The sequence below is a fragment of the Cucumis melo genome, chromosome 3 (assembly GCF_025177605.1).
Source record: "Cucumis melo cultivar AY chromosome 3, USDA_Cmelo_AY_1.0, whole genome shotgun sequence".
NCBI lineage: Eukaryota > Viridiplantae > Streptophyta > Magnoliopsida > Cucurbitales > Cucurbitaceae > Cucumis > Cucumis melo.
Window position 1 is genome coordinate 26,604,613 of NC_066859.1, and position 23,412 is coordinate 26,628,024.

Genomic DNA, 23,412 nt, shown 5'->3' on the forward strand with positions numbered 1-23,412 from the left:
TGGTGAAGTTGTGGCTTACTTTTTCCAAGCGTAAACGAGAAGGGAGAAGGTAGATGGGCCGCCGCCGAGCTCGGATTCCTCGACGGTGGCCCAGTCGAGAACGGAGGAGCTACCGGCGGAGGAACCCACCGACGACATGGAAAGCGAGGAGGAAGAGGAACTCATTCTCATTCTTCTGGAGTGATTGTTGATGGACCAATGCTCCATCCCATTCCTCGGAAACGATGGCGTCTCTGTTCTTAATTCTTCGTCGTCTTCGTCGAATCTGAACATGAAAATGGCGTGGCCGTGATCCTTCTCGTCGCCGAACACCCAATTGTAGATATCCCAAGAGATCTGGACTGGAATTCCCTCCACATCGACCTTCTCGTTCCCGCGGAACTTCCATTTCAAGTGCTTGATTTCCAGAACCTTCACATCGTCGAATGCAAAACAGAGCCGGGTGTCGTCGTTGTAGCCGCAATCGATCTGGATGTCGCGGATTCTACCGCCAATTTTGGCTTTCGTGGAGTAGATTTTATGAGCAACTACTTGTTCTCTTTTCAGCACAAGAGATTGGGGGTTTTTGGGTTTCAGAGCTTTGGTTTTGGCGTAAGCTTCCTTGACCAAATCACCGACGAGGAGTGTCATTTGGTTGTCGACGAGGACGGCAAGGTAGAATCCGGATCGGGGCTCCGGAGCGGACCCGAATCGGGCTCGGGAGAAATCCCAGAATAGGCGGAGAGAAGGGGAGCCGGGGAGATGCTTGGAACCAGATTTTTTCCAGAAGGCGAAGGATTTGAGGTGGAGGAAGTAGGAGTGGTGGCGGTCGGAGCTGAGATGGAGGGAACGGGAGAAGAGGGTACGGGACCAGGTGAGGGAGAAGGCGGCGGTGGGGGTTTGGTAGAGGGCGGTGGTGAGGTTGGATTGACTGGACATGGGGGGAGGCGGGGGGGAGGGAGGGGAGGGGTGCTCGTCGGAGGGGCGGAAGCAGGCGGCGTAAGGGGAGGAACGGGGAGACATATTGGAAGAGATGAATGGAAAGAAAGGATTTTGGGGTTTAAATTTTAGGGTGGGAAAGAAGAAGGGATGGTATTGTAAGAGCATTGGGGATCGTTGCTGTCCTTTCTATTTCTTTTATTTTTATTATTATTATTATTATTTCACTTAAATACTTTATTGAATGAAATTAAATTCTCAAATATAAAACATTATGTTTTATTGGCTTTCTTTCATTTTACTATTTTTTTAATTCAATTTTTGGATGGAGAATTTGAGTTCGAGAATGGTTGTCTTCGGCTGTTAGTGCCAATTGAGCTAAACTTTGGTTGATTGCTAGAATACATATTATATACATGAAAAATTATCTTATATGACTCCAAACGAACAACAATTTTTAAAAAAATTAAAAATTAAAAATAGACACCATTGCACTATTTAAAAAGAAAAATTATAAATTTAGTTTTTAAGATATGCCATTTTGGCATAGTTTTAATTTTTTTAAAAAGAAATTTTAATATAATATATTTCTTTTTTATTTGAGTTGAGTTTATTTTATTTTGGTTTTTCTGTTTTGGGTAAATTTTCCCGTAAAGAAATATGTCAAAAGGTAGAAAATATTTAGAAAGATAAATTCAAAATAAGGTGGTATTGTGGCAAGCACCATATTGATTTTCATTTCTCTTTGTTTTGCGTATCATCTTCCTTCGATATACAAAATCACTGTTGCGGGTACATGAAGGTCATGTGAGTGTTTGTATCTTGATTTTGCCATCAATAATTCACCCCATGTGCGAGAACGAGAGTGTTTTACCTTTCAATACCAAAGTCAATAAAATCAAAATCAAGTTAAACTTGTTCACAATTTAGCCAAGAAAAAGGTCATATGGTAAAAGATATGGGAATATCACATTCATGGTCATCGTATAAATCAAAGATCGACAAATCTTATATTGGAAAATTCTCTTATGATAAATGATCCACGAGAGTTATTTGTTATAGCCATCTACCTTCTTTGTAAAAGTGTGTGGTCTAAAAGATGCTACTCCCAAGTAAGTTGAGTTCAAAGTCTCCAAATAACAACTCAAAAGTTGAACCATAAATCTCTGCAGTTAAGTGGAACTAATGTTATGAGTGAATTTGGACCAATAAATATGTTAAAGGTGACAAAAAAATCACCAAAGAAGATAAATCCAAGATCAATCAATCTTATAAAATGAAAAAAAAAAAAAAAAAAAGACGTAGAGTTGATTTTCTTTATTTTCTTGGTTTTTTTCTTCGAATTATAAATTTACCGTCATTGTCATGTAAATGTTATATTTTTCTTTGTTTCTATTTTTTATATTAAGATCTTGTTTTTTTCATAAATTTTTGTCGAACTTTGACAAATTATCTTAAGTGCTTTTCGTTTTCTTTTTTAAGTGTGTTTGTGAGTATCGTATCGATTTAGTGTCTTACCTAACAATAAAATGATGTTTTCTTTTTTCTCTTCAATACAACTATTGTTTTCTATTTGAATTTTGATCGATTATATTAGTCTTAACCACCGAGGTGGAGTACTTAAAAGGGTGGGAATTAGTTGGCTTATTGGTGAGTAAAATTGTCTCTTTCTTAACATAGAGATAAAAATGATCTATTACTATCTAATTTTGAAATAAACAAGAATGTAAACCTAAAAGCCACACCTAAAGTCTGATCCAATTGCTCACCGATACCTAATTAGCTTGATTGAGGCCGATGCGAGCCCATTGAAGGACGTGTCTTTCCAAGACTCTGTATATTATACTTTTCAGTTGATTTTCTTTGATATAAAAAAAAAAAAAAAAAGATCAATACCAATTCTTGAGAATTTTCCTTTATCATTATTTTTTGGTCTAATTTAATGTTTAACATCAAAGCTTGGATATATAGTAAACACTACTCAAATTTTGACAATCTCTCTTGTTTATACATCTCAAGTTACCCCATCATACCCCAACCATCTCTCTTGTGTATAAATACAAGTCAAGTACATTTGGAGTAAAAATTTGTAGAACCTACTAAGAATTCTCATATAATATATACACTAATCGGCAATTTTGGAAAAAGAAAAAAAAAGAATCCTTTTAGCCTAAAAAACTAATGATCATTGATTAAAAAATAGCTTTCTTATCATAAGTCCTAGTATTAGAATTTCAAATAATTTTATTTTCATAATCTTCGATTAGGAAATACATGACATATTAGGAAAAATGGAAAAGAAAAGAATGTAGAAAATTAAAAAAAAAAAAAAAAAAAAAAAAAAAGAAAAGGAAATGGGAGTTTTGAAAAATTAAATAGGAAATGGAATTTGAATTAGAGGGTGGAAGATGGGAGCCGGGTCGGGTCGGCGTCGGTCCTTAGAAAGAGCCTTCAAGACTTCCAAACTTAATCAAAAGTCAAATCAAGTTATTGACCATTTTTAAATTTGAAAATTATGACTATTTTTTGGAAACAATAAAAAGAAAGACAAATAAGAAAAGATGAAAGCAAACCGTGTTAAACAACTTAATATGAACTGGTCATTGTGTTGACGCCTAAAGTTTAGACACATCATTTTTAGCCAATTTTTCTATAATTTATTTAATTTAACTTCAAGTCTTTTATATATATATATATCATCATCATCATTATTATTATTATTATGGTCTTCCTATAAAACTATATTGCCCTTTTTGCCTTAGTTTATGTTCTTTTTCAATCCCTTTTTAAACCATGTATGTGGTGTAAATTTGAATTTGTAACCTTTTAATGAAAGATATGTATCCAATAAATGAAAATGTTATCACATTCAAATTTTGAAACTCTTAGAAATATAAACATCAAATCTCAAAATTGTAACTTTAACTTATAAATGTTATTACTTTAAACTGACAAGAGGTTTGTTTTTGGCACATTTGGGATATAAAAATTCATATTTCAATAATATATTAGATCATTACATTACTAAAAGAACTTAAATATGTAAGAGTACCAATATCCCATAATCATTTAATTTTTTTATTATATTTAATTTTAGAATTTTCAGTTAATACTAATTTTTAAATGACTAAATTTCTATAACTTATATTTTAGATTTAAAAAAAATGTGGTGTAAACAGAGACACGAATGTACTAATGTCTCCCATGAACAATTGGTAGGGTCTTGAAATGTAAAAGGGAACATTATTAATGAATGAGGGCGACAAAGTTTATATATAGATTAAATTTGATAGGCAGAAGGAAATTTGGAGGGAAAAGAGGCTTAATTTGCGGTTGTTTCTCAAACCAAAAACAAATTCACATTTTTCTTCTTCTACTTGTCCTCTTTATGCTAATGGTTGTCCCCTATCTAAATCTTACCATTACTTTTGTTCACTCTTTCCCATACTTCACATTTCCTTTCTCATGTTTGTCTGCTCCACAGCTACTGCTTAATTCCATGTTATATTTATCTGTCTCCAACTAAACAACTCCATATTCACTCACCTTCTAACTTCAATATTCATCGTCTAAGCTTCATAACTTAACTTAGCATCGAAGCATTTCTTTAGTATTTGTCTTTTCCTCTACAATAAAACGTCAAAATCATGTTTGTTGATTTTTTGATTCTTTAAAGTTAAGCTTATGGACATCAATTTCATCTAATGGTTTTATACAGTGTTATCTCTCGATTTTAAGAATGTTTTCAAAATCAAAGAAAATTTTGATTATGAAAATTAGAAAAAGTAGTTTTTTTTCAATTAAAAATTGACTAAAAATTTATACATTTACGTAGAAAATATGAAAATCACAAATATGAAATCATGAAAACTAAGCACATTTTTCAAAAACCAAATCATGTTAACTTAATATTTGATTTTTCTTTTCTCTTTTTGTGGTTTAATTTAATACTTTACGAAAGTATTCTTAACACCAACAATAAAATCCTAACTAGATAAAAAATTAAAAAAATAAAAATTGAAAAATCTAGGAAGGTAACAAATGTTTTACATATGGAAATTAAATGCTATGTAATAAGACAGCAAAGAGAAAGAGAAAAAGCTAAAGGGAGCGCTTAGCTTAGCTCAAGTAATTGGTAAGAAACATGTAGTTTATTTATTGATGTTATTGTCAAAAGATTTGATCTCCCACACTTACCGTGATTGGGTATTTGACGAAAATTATGAATTTAGGAAAAGAGGTGAAGAGGAAATTAGAGAAGAAATTGAAGGGGAGGGAAAAGAAAAAGGTGATGGGGTTGTTTTATCCTCCAAATGGCTGCATGCAAGCTGGATACAATATAATTCAAGCATAAGGACCAATTTTTGTTGCCCCCACACCCCATGTGCTTCCCCATTCCTAATACTTGGAGGACAAGTTTATAAAAACCCTATATATTGCTTTCTTCTTTTTATTATTATATTTATTTTCCTTTTCTGAAGACATCTATGTCAAAAATAAATATAAAGACAATAGTAAACCCACGAAGTTTCTTTCAGCTTTTTTTTTTTTTGGGAGGGGGGGAGGGGGCAACTTGGCTTACCTAACTACCAACTTTTTCACATTCTTAGCTAATCCTCATTTGTCAAAATTGGGTAATGGGCGTTAGAGGCTTGTTGTTGTTAGTTTACTTGTTTTGTATTCACACAAATGATAATAAACACTGCTTTTCTAACCAATTAAGTTTCTAAATTTTATAATGTTTTGTTTGGTTGTTTCTTTAACTTCACACTAAATATTTTTATATCCTCATTTCGAGCCAAACATTTTAATTTTGATGACGCAAGAGGTTAATTGTGGTTTAAAGTTTATTGTCATCCATTACTTTTATATATTTTCTTAACATCAACCTTTGTTAGGGTGGACTGAACCATAAATTATTAATATTTAAATGATCAAATAAGATATTTAGATATTAAATTATTATGTATGAGTTTACTTTTTTAAAAAAATATTTATATAATGATAAAAAATAAATGAGTCATTGCAAATATTAATAAACTAGCTAAAAGTATTAATAGATATAATATCATACAAAAGAATTTATAGATATAGTAAAATTTGGATCCATTTTCAGAGTCGACTGTTATCACCCGTAGATTTTACTCTCTATTTTTAAAATGTTGTTCAATATTTAATTCTTAGGTCCAAAAGTGTTAGGAGCATTGCATGAAATTTCAAAGTGGGCCGTTAGAATGGCTATCTGCAACACTGGACTGAGGAAAAGTAGGCCTTTAAGAGATTGGGCCACTCATGCCCAAGATCGATCATTGGGCCCAAGTTATTGGTCCATCACAAATAGAGAACGTATCTATTCGAGTTTTAGAATTTTTATTAACCTTTCAGAAAAGAAAAAGATTTTTTCGTAGAAAAATATAAATCAAAACAGTTACATAATAGATTCTGACTATCTCACGTTTCTGTCTTTTAAAAGTTTTTGGTTTTTTCTCTATCGAGGAACAGTAATTAGAACAATTTTAAATATGTTGTAAAAATCCTAGATTTTGGAAATTTGTAGTATATTTGTAAATATTTTGTTTAATATCGAATAATAGGTTAAATATTACACTTATTTTTAGGGAGATGGAAACGTACGAATTTCAACGATGTTAACATAATTTGATATCAGTCACTTTGAGATTTGAAGTTATTTTTGGTGAGTTTATAATGTAAAAGACGTAGAGATAACTGTTCAAACAAAATTAAAACTTTAATATATATATATTGGGAAACATTTTTTCCCTCTGATTATATTTCAGGAAAGTTTTTTTTAAAAAGAATGTCATTTTTAGAAAACCTATAACTCTTGTTATTGTATAGATTTTGAGATTGATACACTAGAAATAAAATAGGATAACTACAATAAATTTGTTTAAATAAAGAATAACGCATGTGCGGTGCTTGCCACACCATACTCAAATGTATTAAATAAGAGAGTAAAGATAGAGTATAACTTTAGAAATCGATAATGAAAATCAACCTACTTTTCTATGGAATGATCACATTGACGTATTTATAGAAAAAGACTCACTATAAACACATTCAAATAAGAGTTTTTGAATCGAATTAAGCTAATGTTTTAGAAAATTAGACTGAGACATGCTAAATATGCCCCAATTAGCTAAAATGATTCGACCTTGACAATTGTTGCAATCGAGCAACACGAGGGTGTGAACTTGTCTAAACACACACCTTCAAATAATTAGGAACTTTTGTAATTTTTGGTTTGAAATTTCGTCCTGTTTTGGATTGATATTTATCGAAAAGTATTTAAAATTTTCAAACTCTCAAATAATGCTCAAGATCTATATACATTCCAAAAAAAAAAAAAAAATCATCAATCAGAAGATTCTCTTTTATATATATATATATATATATATGAAGAAATAAATAAACATTTCCCATGGAATGTCTCTCCATCTTTAATTAGTTTGTTGTGATTAATTGGTAAAGAAAAAATGGTTTAAAATGATATTATAAATTTGTTTTTCTTTAAAGGCAAAATTACATCATTAAGCTTTAAATGGACCTACCCATGAAGGTTACGTTGTAGGTGTGGGACTTAGGTATAGTATAGGACTATAGGTAAATAATTAAATTAATTAAAAACAAGAGGGTAGCACCTAGGGGTAGGGTACCCCTTTCATTAATCCCCAACATGACTAGGAGTGAAGAAAAATCTTGAAAAAAAAAAACATACAAACAAGTTGTTAGTACAAAGTGAACACATCTTTATATTTTTCTCTTTTTGTCACCTTTCTCTATTCTTTTTGTTTATACCTTTTTGAATTAATCCAAATAAAGAATTATTATTATTATTATTATTATTATTATTATTATATATACATACATATTGCAACCATGCATGTGAATATGGATTCCTAAACCCTTCACATGTGAAACCATTTGGATTACTATGCCATTCATTCAATGTATCACTTTCTCTTATTTTCCTCATAATTTCTTAACAAAGCATCTTCTTATTTCTTTATCATTTGAATTCATGATTAAATATAAACATACAATTCAATGGAACATATTGGACATGGTCATCAATGTTATTTCTTCCCTTGGCTTCTATATTTTTCTTCATTTTTTTTTTATTTATTTCAAAAGATTATGGAGTATATGAATTATGTTTTTTTTTTCAATATTAAATTAAAATATGAAATGATTGTCTTTGATTGAAAGGGGAACACCCACAAGGTCCTGTCATTGTGAAAACTTTCATCTCTCAATCAAATTAATTTATAAATACATACAAATTAATTTAGTGCAATATATTATATTATATATAAATAAATGGATTTGAAAGTAATTTGGCTTTTTTGAGAGGTAGGCCACCAATATTTGTTTTATTGTTGTTATGGGTTGAATACAAAAGCGGTTAGGGACGTTTTGGATTTTGTGCTACTCTCATCACTTAATCCCACACATCCACACAAAATGATAAACAAATTCAACCCCCTAGATTAGCTAATTTATTATATATACAAAATTTCCTTGTTCTATATCTTAGCCAATTTACATATATACAATGATTCAATTGATTAGAGCTTTTTTTTTTTTTTTTTGAAAAAAGAAAGTTAGAAATAAAATAATTGAAAGAAACCTAGTTGAAAATTAAAGGTAGAGAGTAAGGAATGATTGAATATCGGGAGGAGTGGCGATGCATGAGATTCTATAGGCATGCCATGATTGTGTGTCACATAATTGTGTTTGACTGCCTTTTTTTTCTTTCTTTTCCTTTTATTTTCCATCACTCCAAGAACTTTGACTCTCACTCTCAACTTCCTCTCTTTCACTTCCCAATTGCCTAACAATATCAAAAGCTTCAAAACCTGTACTCTCTCTTTTCTCTCCCCCGGTTGCCCATCAATATATTAATTTTATACATATACTTGTCAACTTCGTTTGATCGTAGTCATGGAACTTTTATATCTAAAAGTTGATGGTTCAACCTTTCATTTTATCTTATAGTTGTTGTACTTGTTTAAACATTCAATTACATCTTTATATTTGTATTCTATTTTAGTATTTTTGAACTTGCTTTAGATAAAATCAACAAAGTCATGTGGTATTAAGCTAATTTATTTGAGGGGAGAATTCAAGTGCAATACTTGGTTGGAGGAACTCCCTTGATATATATGAGAATGTTGTGTTTTAAATTGAAATTGTAAAATTATAATGTGTGTTGACATTGAAAGAGAGGGTGTGATGGGAAATGTGTGAAAATTGGGAGTGGGGTTTTATGGGAAGAATGAAATGTGAAGGGAAAGGCCAATTGTAGCAAAAGTCTTTTTTATTTCATCTCTTTACATTTATTTTCAAAGTACTAATGATGAATGAACTCACTAACATGCCATGATAAAGTATACACCTTTAAGTGAGCCAAAAAGAGAAGCAAATATAATAATGAAAGGATCACCCCTTTTCTTCAAACAAAAAAACAAAACCCCTTTAATGTGTCTTTTTGTTCTTTGTGGGGAGCAAAATCATCAATTCCCCAAACATATATACACTCACCTCATCATCAATTTATACTTTGATGGAGATGGATCCCAAAACCCTACTAACCCCAAGCTACCATTCTTTTTTCTTTGTTTTTGTTTTTGTTTTTTTCTTTCATTTCCTCCAATAATAAAATGGTTAATAAAACCCTTATATTTAAAGTTATACATTGATGGCCACATTAATCCAAAATTAGTAGTTTATTATTGTTAGTTTTTTCTTGTTTGATGTATATCAATGATACATTCATACTTGAACTAAACGAGTGTGTAATAATTAGAATTTAGATCAAGGGTAACTTTTATTTGGTACGACATGTTTGTACATATGGTTATGAAAATAAATATACAACACGACTTGTTACTATACATACTATTATCTACATATGTCATTCTATTATACTTTGACAACAATTCTCATCGAAAATAATTCTTATGATCTTTCACTCAAATTTAGCGAGGGTGCTTCACGACCAATCATTTTTCTTAAAACAATATTGTGAGAATATTGTATTTTTTATGTTAATATGAAAGTGCAATGCGGTAAAGAATCGATAAATGCATGTATCATATCTTTCAACGAGGCAATGGGACGATAGAGATCGAAATCATAACTTTTACTTTGACCTAGCTTTCGTGTATGAAAATTTAACCTAAGATATCTTTGATTAATAGGCTACTCCTTTTGCTATGATTATTATGATTATGTATGTATAATTGATGGGATTGAAGGTCTATATTATATTATTTGTGTTGGTGTGTTCTTAGATGATTAGGAAATTACAATGGTATGAATGATATGCATGATTGATGGAAACTGGCATATCTACCCATTTTTGTCCAATTCATTGTTTGATTAGAAAGGAATAAAAAAAAATGAAAGTACAAAATGAGGAGTGCATCATTTGGTATATATTTACATGCATTCTGTTTCATAGGAGAGATCAGATGGAGAGAGACTTCCAATGCTATCAAACTGACCTTTTTTTATTGATATGGTAAAACCTAAAAGCATATATTTATGATGTTAATTTTAAGATGCCTATGCATAGATCTTAAACATCTTTTATTTTTCTTTTACTTCAAAACAATTTGGAGGGTTGGAGATTTACTTTCAAATATTTAATTAAAAACAATATATTTAAATAAGTTGAAATGTGTTTATGTTGGCATATTTCTAACCAAATATAACTATGATATCCAACGATTAGGTTCAATTTTGTTTTATCTTAGCGTCATCTTTGACTTATTTTGTGAGAATATAATATTACAAAAATTTTATTTATAAATTCTCAACTTAAAAAGTTATTAATTCACGTATAACATTAGCTTAAAAAAATCTACTTAATTTACGAAGTTTGTATTATTTTGGTTTAAAATATACTGCTCATGTAATATTGTTTTCTTTTAAAATCTTTTCTAAGAAAATTTCGTATCGAAAAGATCAATAAAACACAAACTCTTTATTGTCAATTGATTTTAAAATAAAACCTCTGTACTAATAAAGTCCAAATGAGTATTCATCGATATCGATATTTTGTCCACATATTTATTGAAATTGTAGTCAAATTGGTGTCAATATTTTCATCAATATCGATATTTTAAACATAGATTAATATCGTACTTTCTCATATTTTAAATTTAATGGTCAAATAATATAGTGAAAAAGAACCTTTTTAACCTTCTCTTTTGCATAGCATAATTGTCAACTACATTATAATTATGTTCACAAAATCTCTCATCTTTTTATTTTCTAAGTTCCAATTACAAATCAACTATGGAACTTTTAAAATAACGATTGATATCTTATCAACCAAGACTTGCAATAGAATAAAGAACATACAAATAAATAAAAACTATATATATATATATATATATATAACTAGTACTAGTACATTAAGATGATCGGATTATACAAATAAACTAGTAGAACTACATCCAAAAAAGAAAACATTACTAACGATATATATATGTAATTCCTAAAGTTCGACCAAAATGGGCATTTTAATTTTAAATATTTATCCTAAATTAATATCAAAACGCCTGAGAGGGTGGCACAACAGAGCAGAGCTCAACAGACCCATAATGAATCAATTCCTCAATCATCTGTTCAATATGATCTTCTTCCAGGGCCACGAACGGCTGATGGCCGATCTCCGTTTGGGTGTTTCCCTCCACCGTCAGCGGCTTAATCCCGGCCACGTCAGCGCCGGAATTGAAGCGATGGGTGGCGGGTTTCTGAAAATGAAGAGACGCCATACAGCAACGGTGGAGTTTAGCAGTCAAATTGGCAGAGAGGAGTTTAGAAGAAGAGGAATTTGAGTCATTTGAGTTGAAAGGGAAGTTGGTTCTTGCTCTTGGACCGCACATTAAACGAGCAGCTTCATCGTAAGCTCTAGCAGCATCTTCAGCCGTTTCGAAAGTACCAAGCCAAATTCTGGTTTTCCTGAAAGAACAGAAAGAAAAAAGAAAAAAAAAAGTGCATAAACACAGAGATAGAAAGATTTTGAGGAAATGGGGTTTAAAAGAAGAGATGAAAATTATGAAGAAAGTTGGATTTTTTACAATAAAGGGTGACGAATTTCAGAGACCCATGAACCCCAATGTCTTTGACGAACGCCTCGATAACGCTGTTGAGGCCTGGCCATAGATAGATAGCTAGTCCCGAAGAAAATTATAGTGAAGGAAAGGTGTTTGTGAAAATGCCTGAAAGAGAAATATAAGGGAAAGAGATATTTAAAAAGAAGGGGGGAAATTGGGGGGGAAAATATTATCAATTAAACCAATACAAAAGTGGCTACAAACAATTATGACCTATAATTATTTTGTATGTGTGCGAGTCTATTTTTTTCTATTTTACACAAATGGGATTTTGAAAATTGAGGTTGTTTTTCTGTTGCAGTTTTGGGGTTTTTATGGGAAATTTTGCTACGTAGAAAATAATAAAAATTAAAAAAGGATTTCTTTTTTCCTCCCACATTTACTTTCTTTTGATGTTCAAAATTTGTGGGCTCATTCATTTGGTGTTTTTTTTCTTTATAATTGGCAAATAGAGGAGAGAACATGGACAATCATTGAGATTCTTTCTCTAATGTGGACATTTGCAAAATTTAGTCATTTTTAAAAGTGAATACCCAAAAATAATGATGGCAATGGATTAAACAGAAAAGTTTTTGTTAATAACGTTTAATCATTCCTTTTCTTTTCTTTTTTTTCTTTTTCCTAACATAACCAAATCAATACTGAATCTATGACAAAATTAATTTTTACTACATAATTAGTTGTGCAATACTTAATATTTTGTATGATTTTCTTGTCTGAAGTTTTCAAATTTATTTTGCATGCCTATGATATTTGCTAGTTGATGAGATAACAAAATTTTGTAAGTTTAATGAATTTATACATACATATATGAAAAAAAAAAAAGAAAAAGAAAGAATGAACTAAAACATAAGACAATTAAATTGTGTGGGACTATTGGTTGGCCTTTAATTTAATTTGCACACTTTTAAAAAGAGAGGTAGCATAGATAGTTCCTTTCACTGGGCTGTAGACTTGAGTTCCCTAATCCGGCAAATTTTCCCTTTGACAAAAGTCGTCGCCAATTTTGGCTTTCTTTCTTTTTGCTTCGGCTTTTGGGAACCAAAAAAACCAATTTTCATTTTCTCATTTTATTTCAATTTTATACTTCATACTTTTCCTCCATTTCTTTTGTTTTTAATTGCCATGTTTGTATCTATCTTCTTCAAACCTTTAAATATGTTTAATAAGTCTCTTTACATCTTAAAAAGTCTATTTTGCTGTTATTAAGAGCCTTTTCATATGTTTAAATATTTTCAAATTTTATAATTCAAATTGTATGTTTAATGATACTATAAACTTTTAATGGTTTAATTTGTTTCGTAGAACTATTAGTAATATATGAAACAAAAGAATTGAAAAATCAAGAATCTATTGGTTACAAACTTGAAAATTTAAAAACCTATTGAACACTTTTTAGAGTTCAATAACTTGCTTAGACGTAAAGTTTTAAGATAAAATACCTATAGATCAAGCCCACTTAAAAATTTAAAGACAATTTTTATAAGTTTAATCAAAGAAAAAAAAACCATTCTATTTTCCATGTTTATATTACAACGTCAAAGCAAAACTAGATTTAAAAAGTAAAAAAAGAATTATTCTTACTAACCATTTAATTATAGTTTGGTAAATTTTGTACTTTTAAACTTAATGAATTGTTTATTAAAAACTAACTATATATGGTGTAAAATCTTAAGGTTATTGAATTGCTCATAATTTTATTTTATTTTTTAAAATTAACATAAACTTTTAAATCACATAAACTATAAGAAAGCAACTTCAAAAGTTTAAGAAACTTTATTTTATATTTGAAAATTAGAATGACTTATTAGGTAGAACTTGTTGGACAATATATAAATAATAATAAAATGGTGAGAATGAGAAATTAGAAATAATCAAATAAGCCACGTGGCAAATCATTGGAGAAGATGGGCCCCAAGGACAATGAAACTACCAAAATTGGGCCCAATATCGTACCTACTCTCTTAATCGTCCATTGTAGCGATCCGTGAAGCCCATGGCGGGTTGTTATTCCACAAGCCCGTTGATTATGGCTCTCTCACTGACGTGTCTCTTTCCCATTTGTCTGTCACCATCACTTCCAACCACAAATCTTTATTCACTTTAACTACTCTTTCACGACTTTACCTTCTTTTTTCTTTTTTCAAAAATCGTAAAACCATTATTAGTTTTATTTAAAAGATGAAAAATCCTAATATGAAATGACGTAAGAGGGTCCTTTGGACGTTAAATCATTACGAGTTAGGTCAAATAATTTACCAAATCTTCATTCGTTTAGTTAGTTTATGAGGTGTCCATGTTTGCCATTTAAATATGTTTGATTCATCCATCGTATACAAGATGTTCAATAGTACGTTAAAGTAACTAAATTTTAACAATGTTCATATATTTATCAAGAACTTCATATTACAACTATATACCACCCTTTAATCCTAACCTGTTAACTTCAAACTTCACAACTTAATTCAATGTTTTAACGCCTGCTTATATTATTTAACAATTGTTTAAGAACAATTTTTTAAAAAATGTTTTAGGAATAAAAGTCAAGTAAAAAAGTTAAATTCAACAAAATTTATATTAAATAACTTTTATGAGAACTGAAAAAAATAAAAAATATGTGGGTGTTTGAGGCAAAAAGTGAGTTATTATAGTTTAATTAGAATAATTTGTGTTTGATGTATAGATTATTTTAGTATTAGTTATCATTCCACCTCTAGATTTATAGATTAGTAAAGTCTTTTGTTCGATATTTATTTTTTAAAATAAAAATCAATAAAAAATTTAAATTATTTTTTAATTTAAATTTTTTTTAACTTGACTAAAAATTCAAATATTTTACTTGAAAAAGATGCAAACAATGGTAAGAAATTGAAGGGTAAGAAATTGATAGGAAGTACACAAATTAATATTTTCAAAAAAATTTCTTTTTAAGAATAATATAAAAGAAAATTGTTTACACACCACGTCAAAAAATGACTAAATGATAAAAATCCACTGCACTTGATTATGATTTTGTTGTTAAAGAATAAATTTTTTGTCAAATAAATTTTGACATTTCCCTTTAAAAAAAAAGGCCAAATGTTTTATCAAACAAAAATTTTGATAACCATTTCATCTTTTTATTTTTGTTTTTCTGTCGTTTAAATCATGTTCAGTTTTCATTTATTAAAAACAAAAACCATAGATACTTACTTTGTTTTCTATTTTTTAAAAAACAAAATGTATTGTTGGAAACTATTTTTCAATTTAACTTCGTAAATAATAAAAAAAAAGTAAATTAATTATTAAACGAAATTATTTTTAAAAAATTAATTTTAGAAAATTAAGAAAAAAAAAACAAAAAACAAATGTCTTTAGTTTTGAAATTTTGGTTTTGATTTTAATAGAAAATAGATTTTAGAAAAATGGTTTGGATCAACGGACTAATAATATTTACGGCTTTATCATATTATCACAATCAAGACTCTAAAATCTTAAATTTGAGCAATAGTTATTTTATCTCTTAAATATGACAAATTAACAAATAATTTAATCGTTAGAGAATCATTAGGTCAAAATAAAGTTAATAGAGATTATGATAATTTGCAATGATGATGGGTGAAGTGAAGCTAGCTAGCATCCATAACGTCTAAATTATTTTCCCTTTTATTGTACTTCTTGAGGTTAAAATTAAAAGAATATTTCTATATATATATATATATAAAAACAAATTAGTCATAAAGTAAGAAAAATATAATGTGAATTTTCACCCCAGCTTTTTTCTCACTGTTCTCTAAGTTACTCCAATTATCCCTAAAATAAAGTGGGGTCCTAAATATTGTTCAATTGCAAAAGAATATCCATTGCCCAACAAATGAATATATAATATTTTTCAACTCAATTGCCTTGGATATGGCATTAGTAGGTTGAAAGTTGATCAATATAAGAAATTCAAAAAGACTACAACAAAAATATTTTGTTAAATTTTTTTTTTTTTATCTAACTTCTTCTAAGATGTTGCATCATTTTCTTTGAGTAATGTTTGTTCTTGTTATTTTATTCGTAAGTTTAGGATTATTAAGATTTATATCTACCTCTTTTTCTAATGTAAAAAGTTTAAATCATTGCTTTCCGTATTTTAGTGTATTCACAAACATGATTATATTTATTAGTATTTTCAAATATCCAACGTTGAATTATTTTCATTTAATATTTTAAATAACTATGTGTTGGCATATATAAAATATTTAATTTTGATAAATATTTGTATCTAACAAATAATTGGTGTGTTGTTGTCACCGGCGGATTTAGCATAGGTATAGGGGTCTCGAGCCCTCATCAACTTTATTGTCTTTATATAATATATATAAGGAAAACTAATTAATTATTAATATCTATCATTAGCTTAATGGTTACTCTAGCTGTCAACCCCCGCCACTAGTTGTTGTCTGAGTATAATTCAACGATAATTGACATGTATATACTTTTTAACATTGAGGTTAATAGTTCAAATTTCCATATCTCATTTGTATGGAAAATGAAGTTAAATGTGAGTCGAACTAGATTTATGAAAACTAAAAAACAACTAGTCGAATCATGCATATAGACACGAACAAATAAAGAATAATTTTCTAAATGATGATCTCTAATCTCTATAATTTATTAGGATACTTTAAAATTTTATATATTTCTACGATGATATAATGTATTATTCCGTTTAAAACATAAGTTCTTGTGCTTTTTTTAGTACAATACACGAAGGTATACCAAAACTTGAACTTTCAAAATAAAAAATTAAGTACATATTTGTTACTATTGAAACTTTGTTTATGATTTTATCTTTTTTTATTATGTGAAACTTTAGTGGCACTTCCAAAACTTTTCGTACGAGACATCGTGGATTAAAGCAAATAATCATTAGCTAATAAAAGTGAGCAGTGAATTATTAATTTTGTTTAAAGATAAATAACTCGTTACTTTTTAAATATTCAGACTTTTACAAATTAGTAACAAAATTAACTTTTGATGAAGGAAAAAAAATAGAGGAAAAGATCGAAGTCTTCGTAAATGATTTGAGGGCTATTTTCATTTTTTTTAACATGCGGATGAAATAATCAAATCTTCAATAATACAAAAACAATATCGCTTAGTTATGTTAATTTCTACACATGATGATTTCAAAAGAGTTTAAAATATAAAGTCACGGTTTTAATTATCTTTGACGTCATCAAACTTGTACTATACATTTCGAAAATTTGAATTTCAACGACTTACTACACATATTGTAATTAAAAAATTAAAAGAATCAAACAGCTGAGTCTTTTACCAATTTGTCAATTGTCTATACATGGTAATAAATTTATGTTAATTCAAAATTTGAATGAATGTTTAGAAAGTCTAGGCATTGTACATGTTTGCAGAGTTTGACTTTGTTGCTACCTTGAAAGTGATTTCTCAGAAGAAAAAAAAGAAGAAAAATTATAGCCTATATATAATATAATATTAATTAATTTATTATTTTCTCTTTTGATGTGAGTACCTAAGTCCACAATGAGAAATGATTAATGAGTTAAATAAGGTTATTTAGATTATAATCAAATTTGGGTTAGTAAAAGTAAGCAAAAAAAGAAAAAAGGAATACTAGTAAGGACTTCATATTAATAATAAAGTGACATAGAAGAGTTTAGGAAATGGTACATGAAAATAAATTAGGGGCGCCGCCACTCAATTGGCCAAACTAGAGAGAAACAAATCTTGATTGGCCAACAGGAAATAATGACCTCAAAAGATCTAAAGGTTTTTTTTTTTCTTCTTCTTCTACTTAATGGTTAATTAAAATTAGCTAAATTAATTGATATTTTGTACATATAATATAATTAGAGATGAAATTTTATAGTTTGAAGTAAAGAAGACAAATTACTTAACGAAGCTCAATTCCGCCGTAATCAAGCAGCTCCTCGATCATTTGTTGTATATGATCATCATCCAACATTTCAATCATCAACGGCTCCCCACAATCCACGCTTTCCATTTTGACTTTCTTCGCCGTCGTCCCGTCCACTTCCACTCGCTCCCCCGGCGCAATGCCGGACGCTACAGAAAAATCGGTTCGGATTACATCTGTTTGAGGACGACGAGCGGCAGAGGAAGATTGCTTGGTGAGCTGCAAAGACGCCATGTAGCAACGATGGAGCTTGGCTGTTAAAGTAGCCGAGAGAAGGCGGGAAGACGAAGAGCGAGAGAGAGAAGCGTCGTAAGGGAAGTTCGTACGCGCTCTCGGTCCACACATAAGACGTGCAGCTTCGTCGTATGCTCGTGCAGCATCTTCCGCCGTTTCGAAAGTGCCCAGCCAAATTCTAGTTTTCCTGCATTTACAATATCAATACACATCAGTTTGTTTGTATAAGTTGGAGTGAAGATTAGAACCGGCAAGCTTTAGAAGCTACACTTACAATAAGGGGTGGCGGATTTCGGAGACCCAAGAGCCCCAATGGCGTTGTCGGACACCACGGAATCTCTGTTGTGGTCTAGGCATAGTGAAGAATAAGGTAAGAGGGAAGTTGAGTGTGTTGTGAATGTTGGAAGTAGGGATGGGAAAAGAGAGAGGGGGGGTTTTTGTAGACAAAAAAAAAAGGTGACAAATTGAAATCAGGCATTTTCCAAATACTGAACTGTCAAGCAATTTTGGTCATTAGAGAAGAAGGGGTCCCACTTGGTATAGCAAATGTTTTCTTATTCTTCTTTTTCATGTATATATATTATTATTTGTGTGTGAGTCTCTATTAGTTAGCAGTTGGCTGGTAGCAAATGCATGTGAGGAATATTGAATAATATATATATATATTATAGGTCAAGTGTTAAATTCAAAACTCACCAAATTTTATTCACATGATCTCCAAATTTTCAATAGATTTTGCTCTCACTAAAAAACAAATACCCAAACTTACAAACTTCATTCATCTCTCTTCCTCTCTTTTCAAAACTATTTTTGGGAAGGCCCACCATTTCTTTTTTCTTTTAATAGTAGTATCTATTTAAATTCTATTATGTGCTTAATTTTCAAGGTATATGTGTGACTGGTTTTGAGCTTTATTGATGGAATACATTTTGTTATTACTATTATCATGTTATATTATCTAGCTAGATTTCTATAGTCTCAGCTAACTAGGAGCTGTGTGTTAGTAAGATAGATGTTTAATTTACTCCTTTTTATAGTCTATTATCTAATTTAAAATGTTTCAAACCTTATTAGTAGATTATCTGATTAATAAAATTTGATTAATTCAAGCATGTCGTTATTGGATGAGCAGTAAAAGATTCATTCTCCATTGTTTTCAATTTTCATAGTTAATATTTATAGAGTAATTCTTGAATTGTGAGCCATCTCATACCGAATTATTAATGGTTTTTTATTCAATTTACAAGATTTCACCTTCGTTACAAATCACTATCTCTTTTTATCTCATTTTTTAAAACATATATCTTGTAACCCCTTTATATTTGAAATTTTGTGAAGATTGAGTCTCATTCTTTTAGGTTTATATCATATACAAAATCGATCATATTTATTATAAGTTTTTTTTACAATATCATAAATTTTCATTCTAATTTCTTGTCACAATCATTTGATAATTTTGCACCCCTTAATTATACCTATTAAAGTTTTTACCAAAACTAGATCATGTTTAATTAAGAAAGATTTAGATCCATATATATGGATGTTCAAGTCTTCGTTTTAAATCGAGATCGCGTTATACACTCTAATATTCATTCATGCACACAATTAAAAAACAAAAAGCAAAAAAAATCAAAAGTAGTTGATAAAGGACAAATGAACCTCAAATAAATTAAAAGTAAATGAGAATGTAGTATAAGAAAAAGAGGAGATATATAGGAAGAAAGAATATATGGTTAGGGAATGGGCTAGAAATATGGTGGCACATGTGAAGAATAAATATGTATAAGAGCTCGCACCATGTTGTTCCAACTGCAAACATAACCCATTTGGGAATCACTGCTTGTGCTCATTTCCCATTCTATCTCTGTTTCCCCATGTGCTCATAAATCCAAATTTGTCCCTCTATCCCTCTCTTATTTACATCTATTGTATACCAATACAATCAAAATGGTTGATTTATTTATCCCAACTTTACGTATGAAATTCAAACTTTTAACATTTTGATTGATAATTTGTGTTATTGGCTATTTTAGACTAAAGGGCCAAAAAGATGATAAAAAGACAACAAAGACGATAAGATTTGGGCCAAAAGGAGAAGCTCATGATAAAACATAACATAGAAGAGAAAGATGACATGTACGTGTTCCAATCCATGCCATCGTGAGTTGAGGTTGACATGAGGAAATCCAAATGAGAAAGATATCTCATGAAGGGACGTGCCCTAAAAAGAAGAACAAAGTCCGAATGTAACTTAGAAATTTCGAAGGAAGGGACCTTTAGGGTCAACGAATATTATAAATATGTGATAAAGCAACTCTAGAAAAGTAAGTCAACTCTATTATTATTCAAACTATCTGCTTAATTACAAATAATTTTTTTTTTTTTTACTAAACTAGACATCATAGTCTATGTAACATGTACCATATCAGATCATTCTAATTTTTCGAGTTACAAATTCATGTTGTTGCCGGTAAGGATCATGTACACTTTACCAAATTCGTATTTTAGCATCAACAACGTGATAACTTAACTAATGAATTTTATGTTTAAATTATCTAGGATATTAGTAAACCTTTCGAATGATGTTAAAACTAAGACTCACGTCTTAAATTTCTCAACTTTATTAACACTTTAAATTGTGTATGCTCGTATTCTCCAATAAAAAAAAAAAGAAGAAAGAAAGTATAACTTATTTATATATAATAACTATTTAAGCGAGCAATGGAGAGTTTCATCCCACAAAAGAGTGAGCATTTGAGGAAGAAAGATTTAATTCCCAAAATTTATGGTAGAGAGGATGATTAATTTGCTTGGAAGATCCCATGACAAAGATTTGTTTCCTTAGACAAATATAATAATATACACATCCCATCGCCCACCATATGCTTCAACTCTCAATTTACGTTACATTATATATATAAAAATCAATAGGGCCATGTGCGGTAGGGACATCATACATACAAAACTTACAAACCAACAAACAACTTCTCATCTTTTAAGCAATTTGTTTATCATTTCTTGCACTCTACTCCCCTTTTTTATCATGTCCATATCAACTGAATGTAAAGTACAACATTTTTAGTCTCCAGATTAAATAAAATTTCAATTTGATCTTATATATATATATCTTAAATTCTATATTATTTTAAAAAATTTAAAAAAAATTTTAAATATAGAAAAATAAACTAAAATATATACCAAATACAGTAAAATTTTATATTTTATCAGTGCTATTATAGATGCAATATAAAATTATTAGAATTTGCGAAGAATATTTAAATTTTTAGAAATGTATGTTAAAGTTTGGTTGAAAGCTAAGATGGGAGATGAATGGATTGGTTTGATGAAGTAAGATTGGTCAAGAAAGGTTAAATTTGTCTAATGATTTGGAGCCCACCAAAAAAAGGAAAGGCTTTGATTATCATCTCAATATTAACCCATTTTATACAAAACGCGTAATGTGGGGCAGACCAACAACATGGGTGATGGTACCAAATTTGTTCCTTTCTCTTATCAAACTTAATTGATTCTATGCTTTAAACGCATACATTAGAGAAAAACACATTATTTTTTTCTTGTCTTTCCCGACAACAAAATACGTTTTGAATAACTTTGATTTATATAATTATTCATCAAGTTTGAATAATAATTAGCCACTTTGAAGAAAGAAAAAAACGTTCGATAGCATTTTGGTTTTGAGTTTTCAAACTCATCCCTTTTTACTTATATATATATATATATATATATATATATATATATATATAGTATTTTGATTCAATTCTTCATCCACTTTCTATTAATCTCATGAGCAGAAGTTGACGTAGAACACCCTTTGTTTCTCTTGTTTCTTTTTTTCTTTTTTCCTTTCTTCTTCTTCTTTTTCTCTCCTCCCTCTCCAAACCATGTATTTAATTTTATATATAAAAAAGAAGTTAATTAAGATGTAGGCAATGTTAGAAAATAAATAAATTTATTATATGATATGTTAAACTATAAATAGAGAAGTAGAAATTTTATGGGGTTTGAGACATATCAAATGGGTGTCAAAGTACTTATTTTTCTCCCCCACCTAAAATATCACATGAAGACTCCAACCCAGAACAAACAAAAAGTCAAAATATTTATATTGTGGGATTTGGTTCAATCATTCACAACCATTTAATTTTGTAAGGCTTCTGGAACTCAATTAATTAGGGTTCCACTTCCAATTGGTTCGTTTAATTAATTTCTTTTCTTATTGCCATTTTTCCAACACCAATCTCGCTCTGAAATGAAATAAAATAGACGCGGTTTCTGAAGAATAACGCATTAATTGAAAAAGGAGATTAATTTTGCAATAAATCTAAAATATTACCAAACTTTGTTTCAATGGAATTTTAGTTTATTTTAATTTTATTTTGGGATGCAGCCCACATAGGTTGGTTGGTACCTTCATTTTTCCCCATTGCCCCCATCAACATCGTCTACTTCAGTTTGGCCTTACTGAATTCAATTTCTACATTTTTTTAACACTCATTCCTCCCCCAAACCATGTGCATGACCCTTCCCCCCTCTCCCTTTTATTTAATCCTCAAAAATATAATATTCTCTTTTTATTATCTCTCTCTCTCTCTCTCTCTCTCTCACACACACACATATATTTATTTCATCAGAACTATGTTTCTTCGAAAAGAGAATAAAAAGTAGAGATTCAATTGGAGATTATATGAATTTACGAGCGAGAATGGAATACATAATAGATTGTTGCTATTGATTTAGAGTAACAAGAAAGAGCGATGAAGTCATTCATCTCTACTACCAACTAAATAATTAAATCCACTATGTTGATTGAATATTAGTTTTTCTTTTTATCTTTTAAGAATTTGGATTATTTATTACGTTTTGGTTGTTAATAGTTATTTACTTGAAGGATACTTTCTAATATGATAAAATAAACTAAAATATTTACAAAATATGGTAAATATTCTATCGATGATAAACACTATAGATAAAAAGTAATAAAAGTTTATTAATATTGATATAATTTAATTTTTTACTATGTTTTTTTCTAATATTTTAATTTGTATAAAGATGATTTATGATAGTGTACGGGTGAATTATCTCAATTGTTTGAGATATTATAAAATGGGTACTAATCTTTCTTTTATTCACCTCTTTGATACAAGTTGCATTTAATTAGCTTTTGTT

General features: G+C 29.6%; 3 protein-coding genes across 3 annotated transcripts; all 3 read right to left on the bottom strand.

Annotated features, from left to right (window-relative positions):
- Nucleotides 1-15: 15 nt before the first annotated feature.
- LOC103488566 (uncharacterized) lies at nucleotides 16-1,002 on the bottom strand. Its single transcript, XM_051082905.1, has one exon. It carries the CDS (start codon nucleotides 1,000-1,002, stop codon nucleotides 16-18), a length of 987 nt encoding a protein of 328 aa, XP_050938862.1.
- A 10,311-nt stretch (nucleotides 1,003-11,313) lies between these two features.
- On the bottom strand, nucleotides 11,314-12,206 carry LOC103488339 (ethylene-responsive transcription factor ERF003-like). Its single transcript, XM_008447032.3, has 2 exons — nucleotides 12,033-12,206; nucleotides 11,314-11,913 (listed from the first exon to the last, which is right to left on the bottom strand). The coding sequence occupies exons 1-2, from the start codon at nucleotides 12,113-12,115 to the stop codon at nucleotides 11,502-11,504; spliced, it is 495 nt and encodes a 164-aa protein (XP_008445254.1). The 5' UTR covers nucleotides 12,116-12,206; the 3' UTR covers nucleotides 11,314-11,501.
- Nucleotides 12,207-17,674: 5,468 nt separating this feature from the next.
- LOC103488338 (ethylene-responsive transcription factor ERF003-like) lies at nucleotides 17,675-18,699 on the bottom strand. Its single transcript, XM_008447031.3, has 2 exons — nucleotides 18,500-18,699; nucleotides 17,675-18,412 (listed from the first exon to the last, which is right to left on the bottom strand). Exons 1-2 carry the CDS (start codon nucleotides 18,580-18,582, stop codon nucleotides 17,968-17,970), a joined length of 528 nt encoding a protein of 175 aa, XP_008445253.2. The 5' UTR covers nucleotides 18,583-18,699; the 3' UTR covers nucleotides 17,675-17,967.
- Between the last annotated feature and the right edge of the window lie 4,713 nt (nucleotides 18,700-23,412).

Bases quoted from the DNA above. Each gene is read 5' to 3' on its own strand.
- LOC103488566 (XM_051082905.1), bottom strand. From the start codon at position 1,002: ATGTCTCCCCGTTCCTCCCCTTACGCCGCCTGCTTCCGCCCCTCCGAC.
- LOC103488339 (XM_008447032.3), bottom strand. From the start codon at position 12,115: ATGGCCAGGCCTCAACAGCGTTATCGAGGCGTTCGTCAAAGACATTGG. The intron at 11,914-12,032 runs GTAAAAAATCCA...CTGTTCTTTCAG, and splicing joins GAAATTCGTCACCCTTTATT to GAAAACCAGAATTTGGCTTG.
- LOC103488338 (XM_008447031.3), bottom strand. From the start codon at position 18,582: ATGCCTAGACCACAACAGAGATTCCGTGGTGTCCGACAACGCCATTGG. The intron at 18,413-18,499 runs GTAAGTGTAGCT...TTGTAAATGCAG, and splicing joins GAAATCCGCCACCCCTTATT to GAAAACTAGAATTTGGCTGG.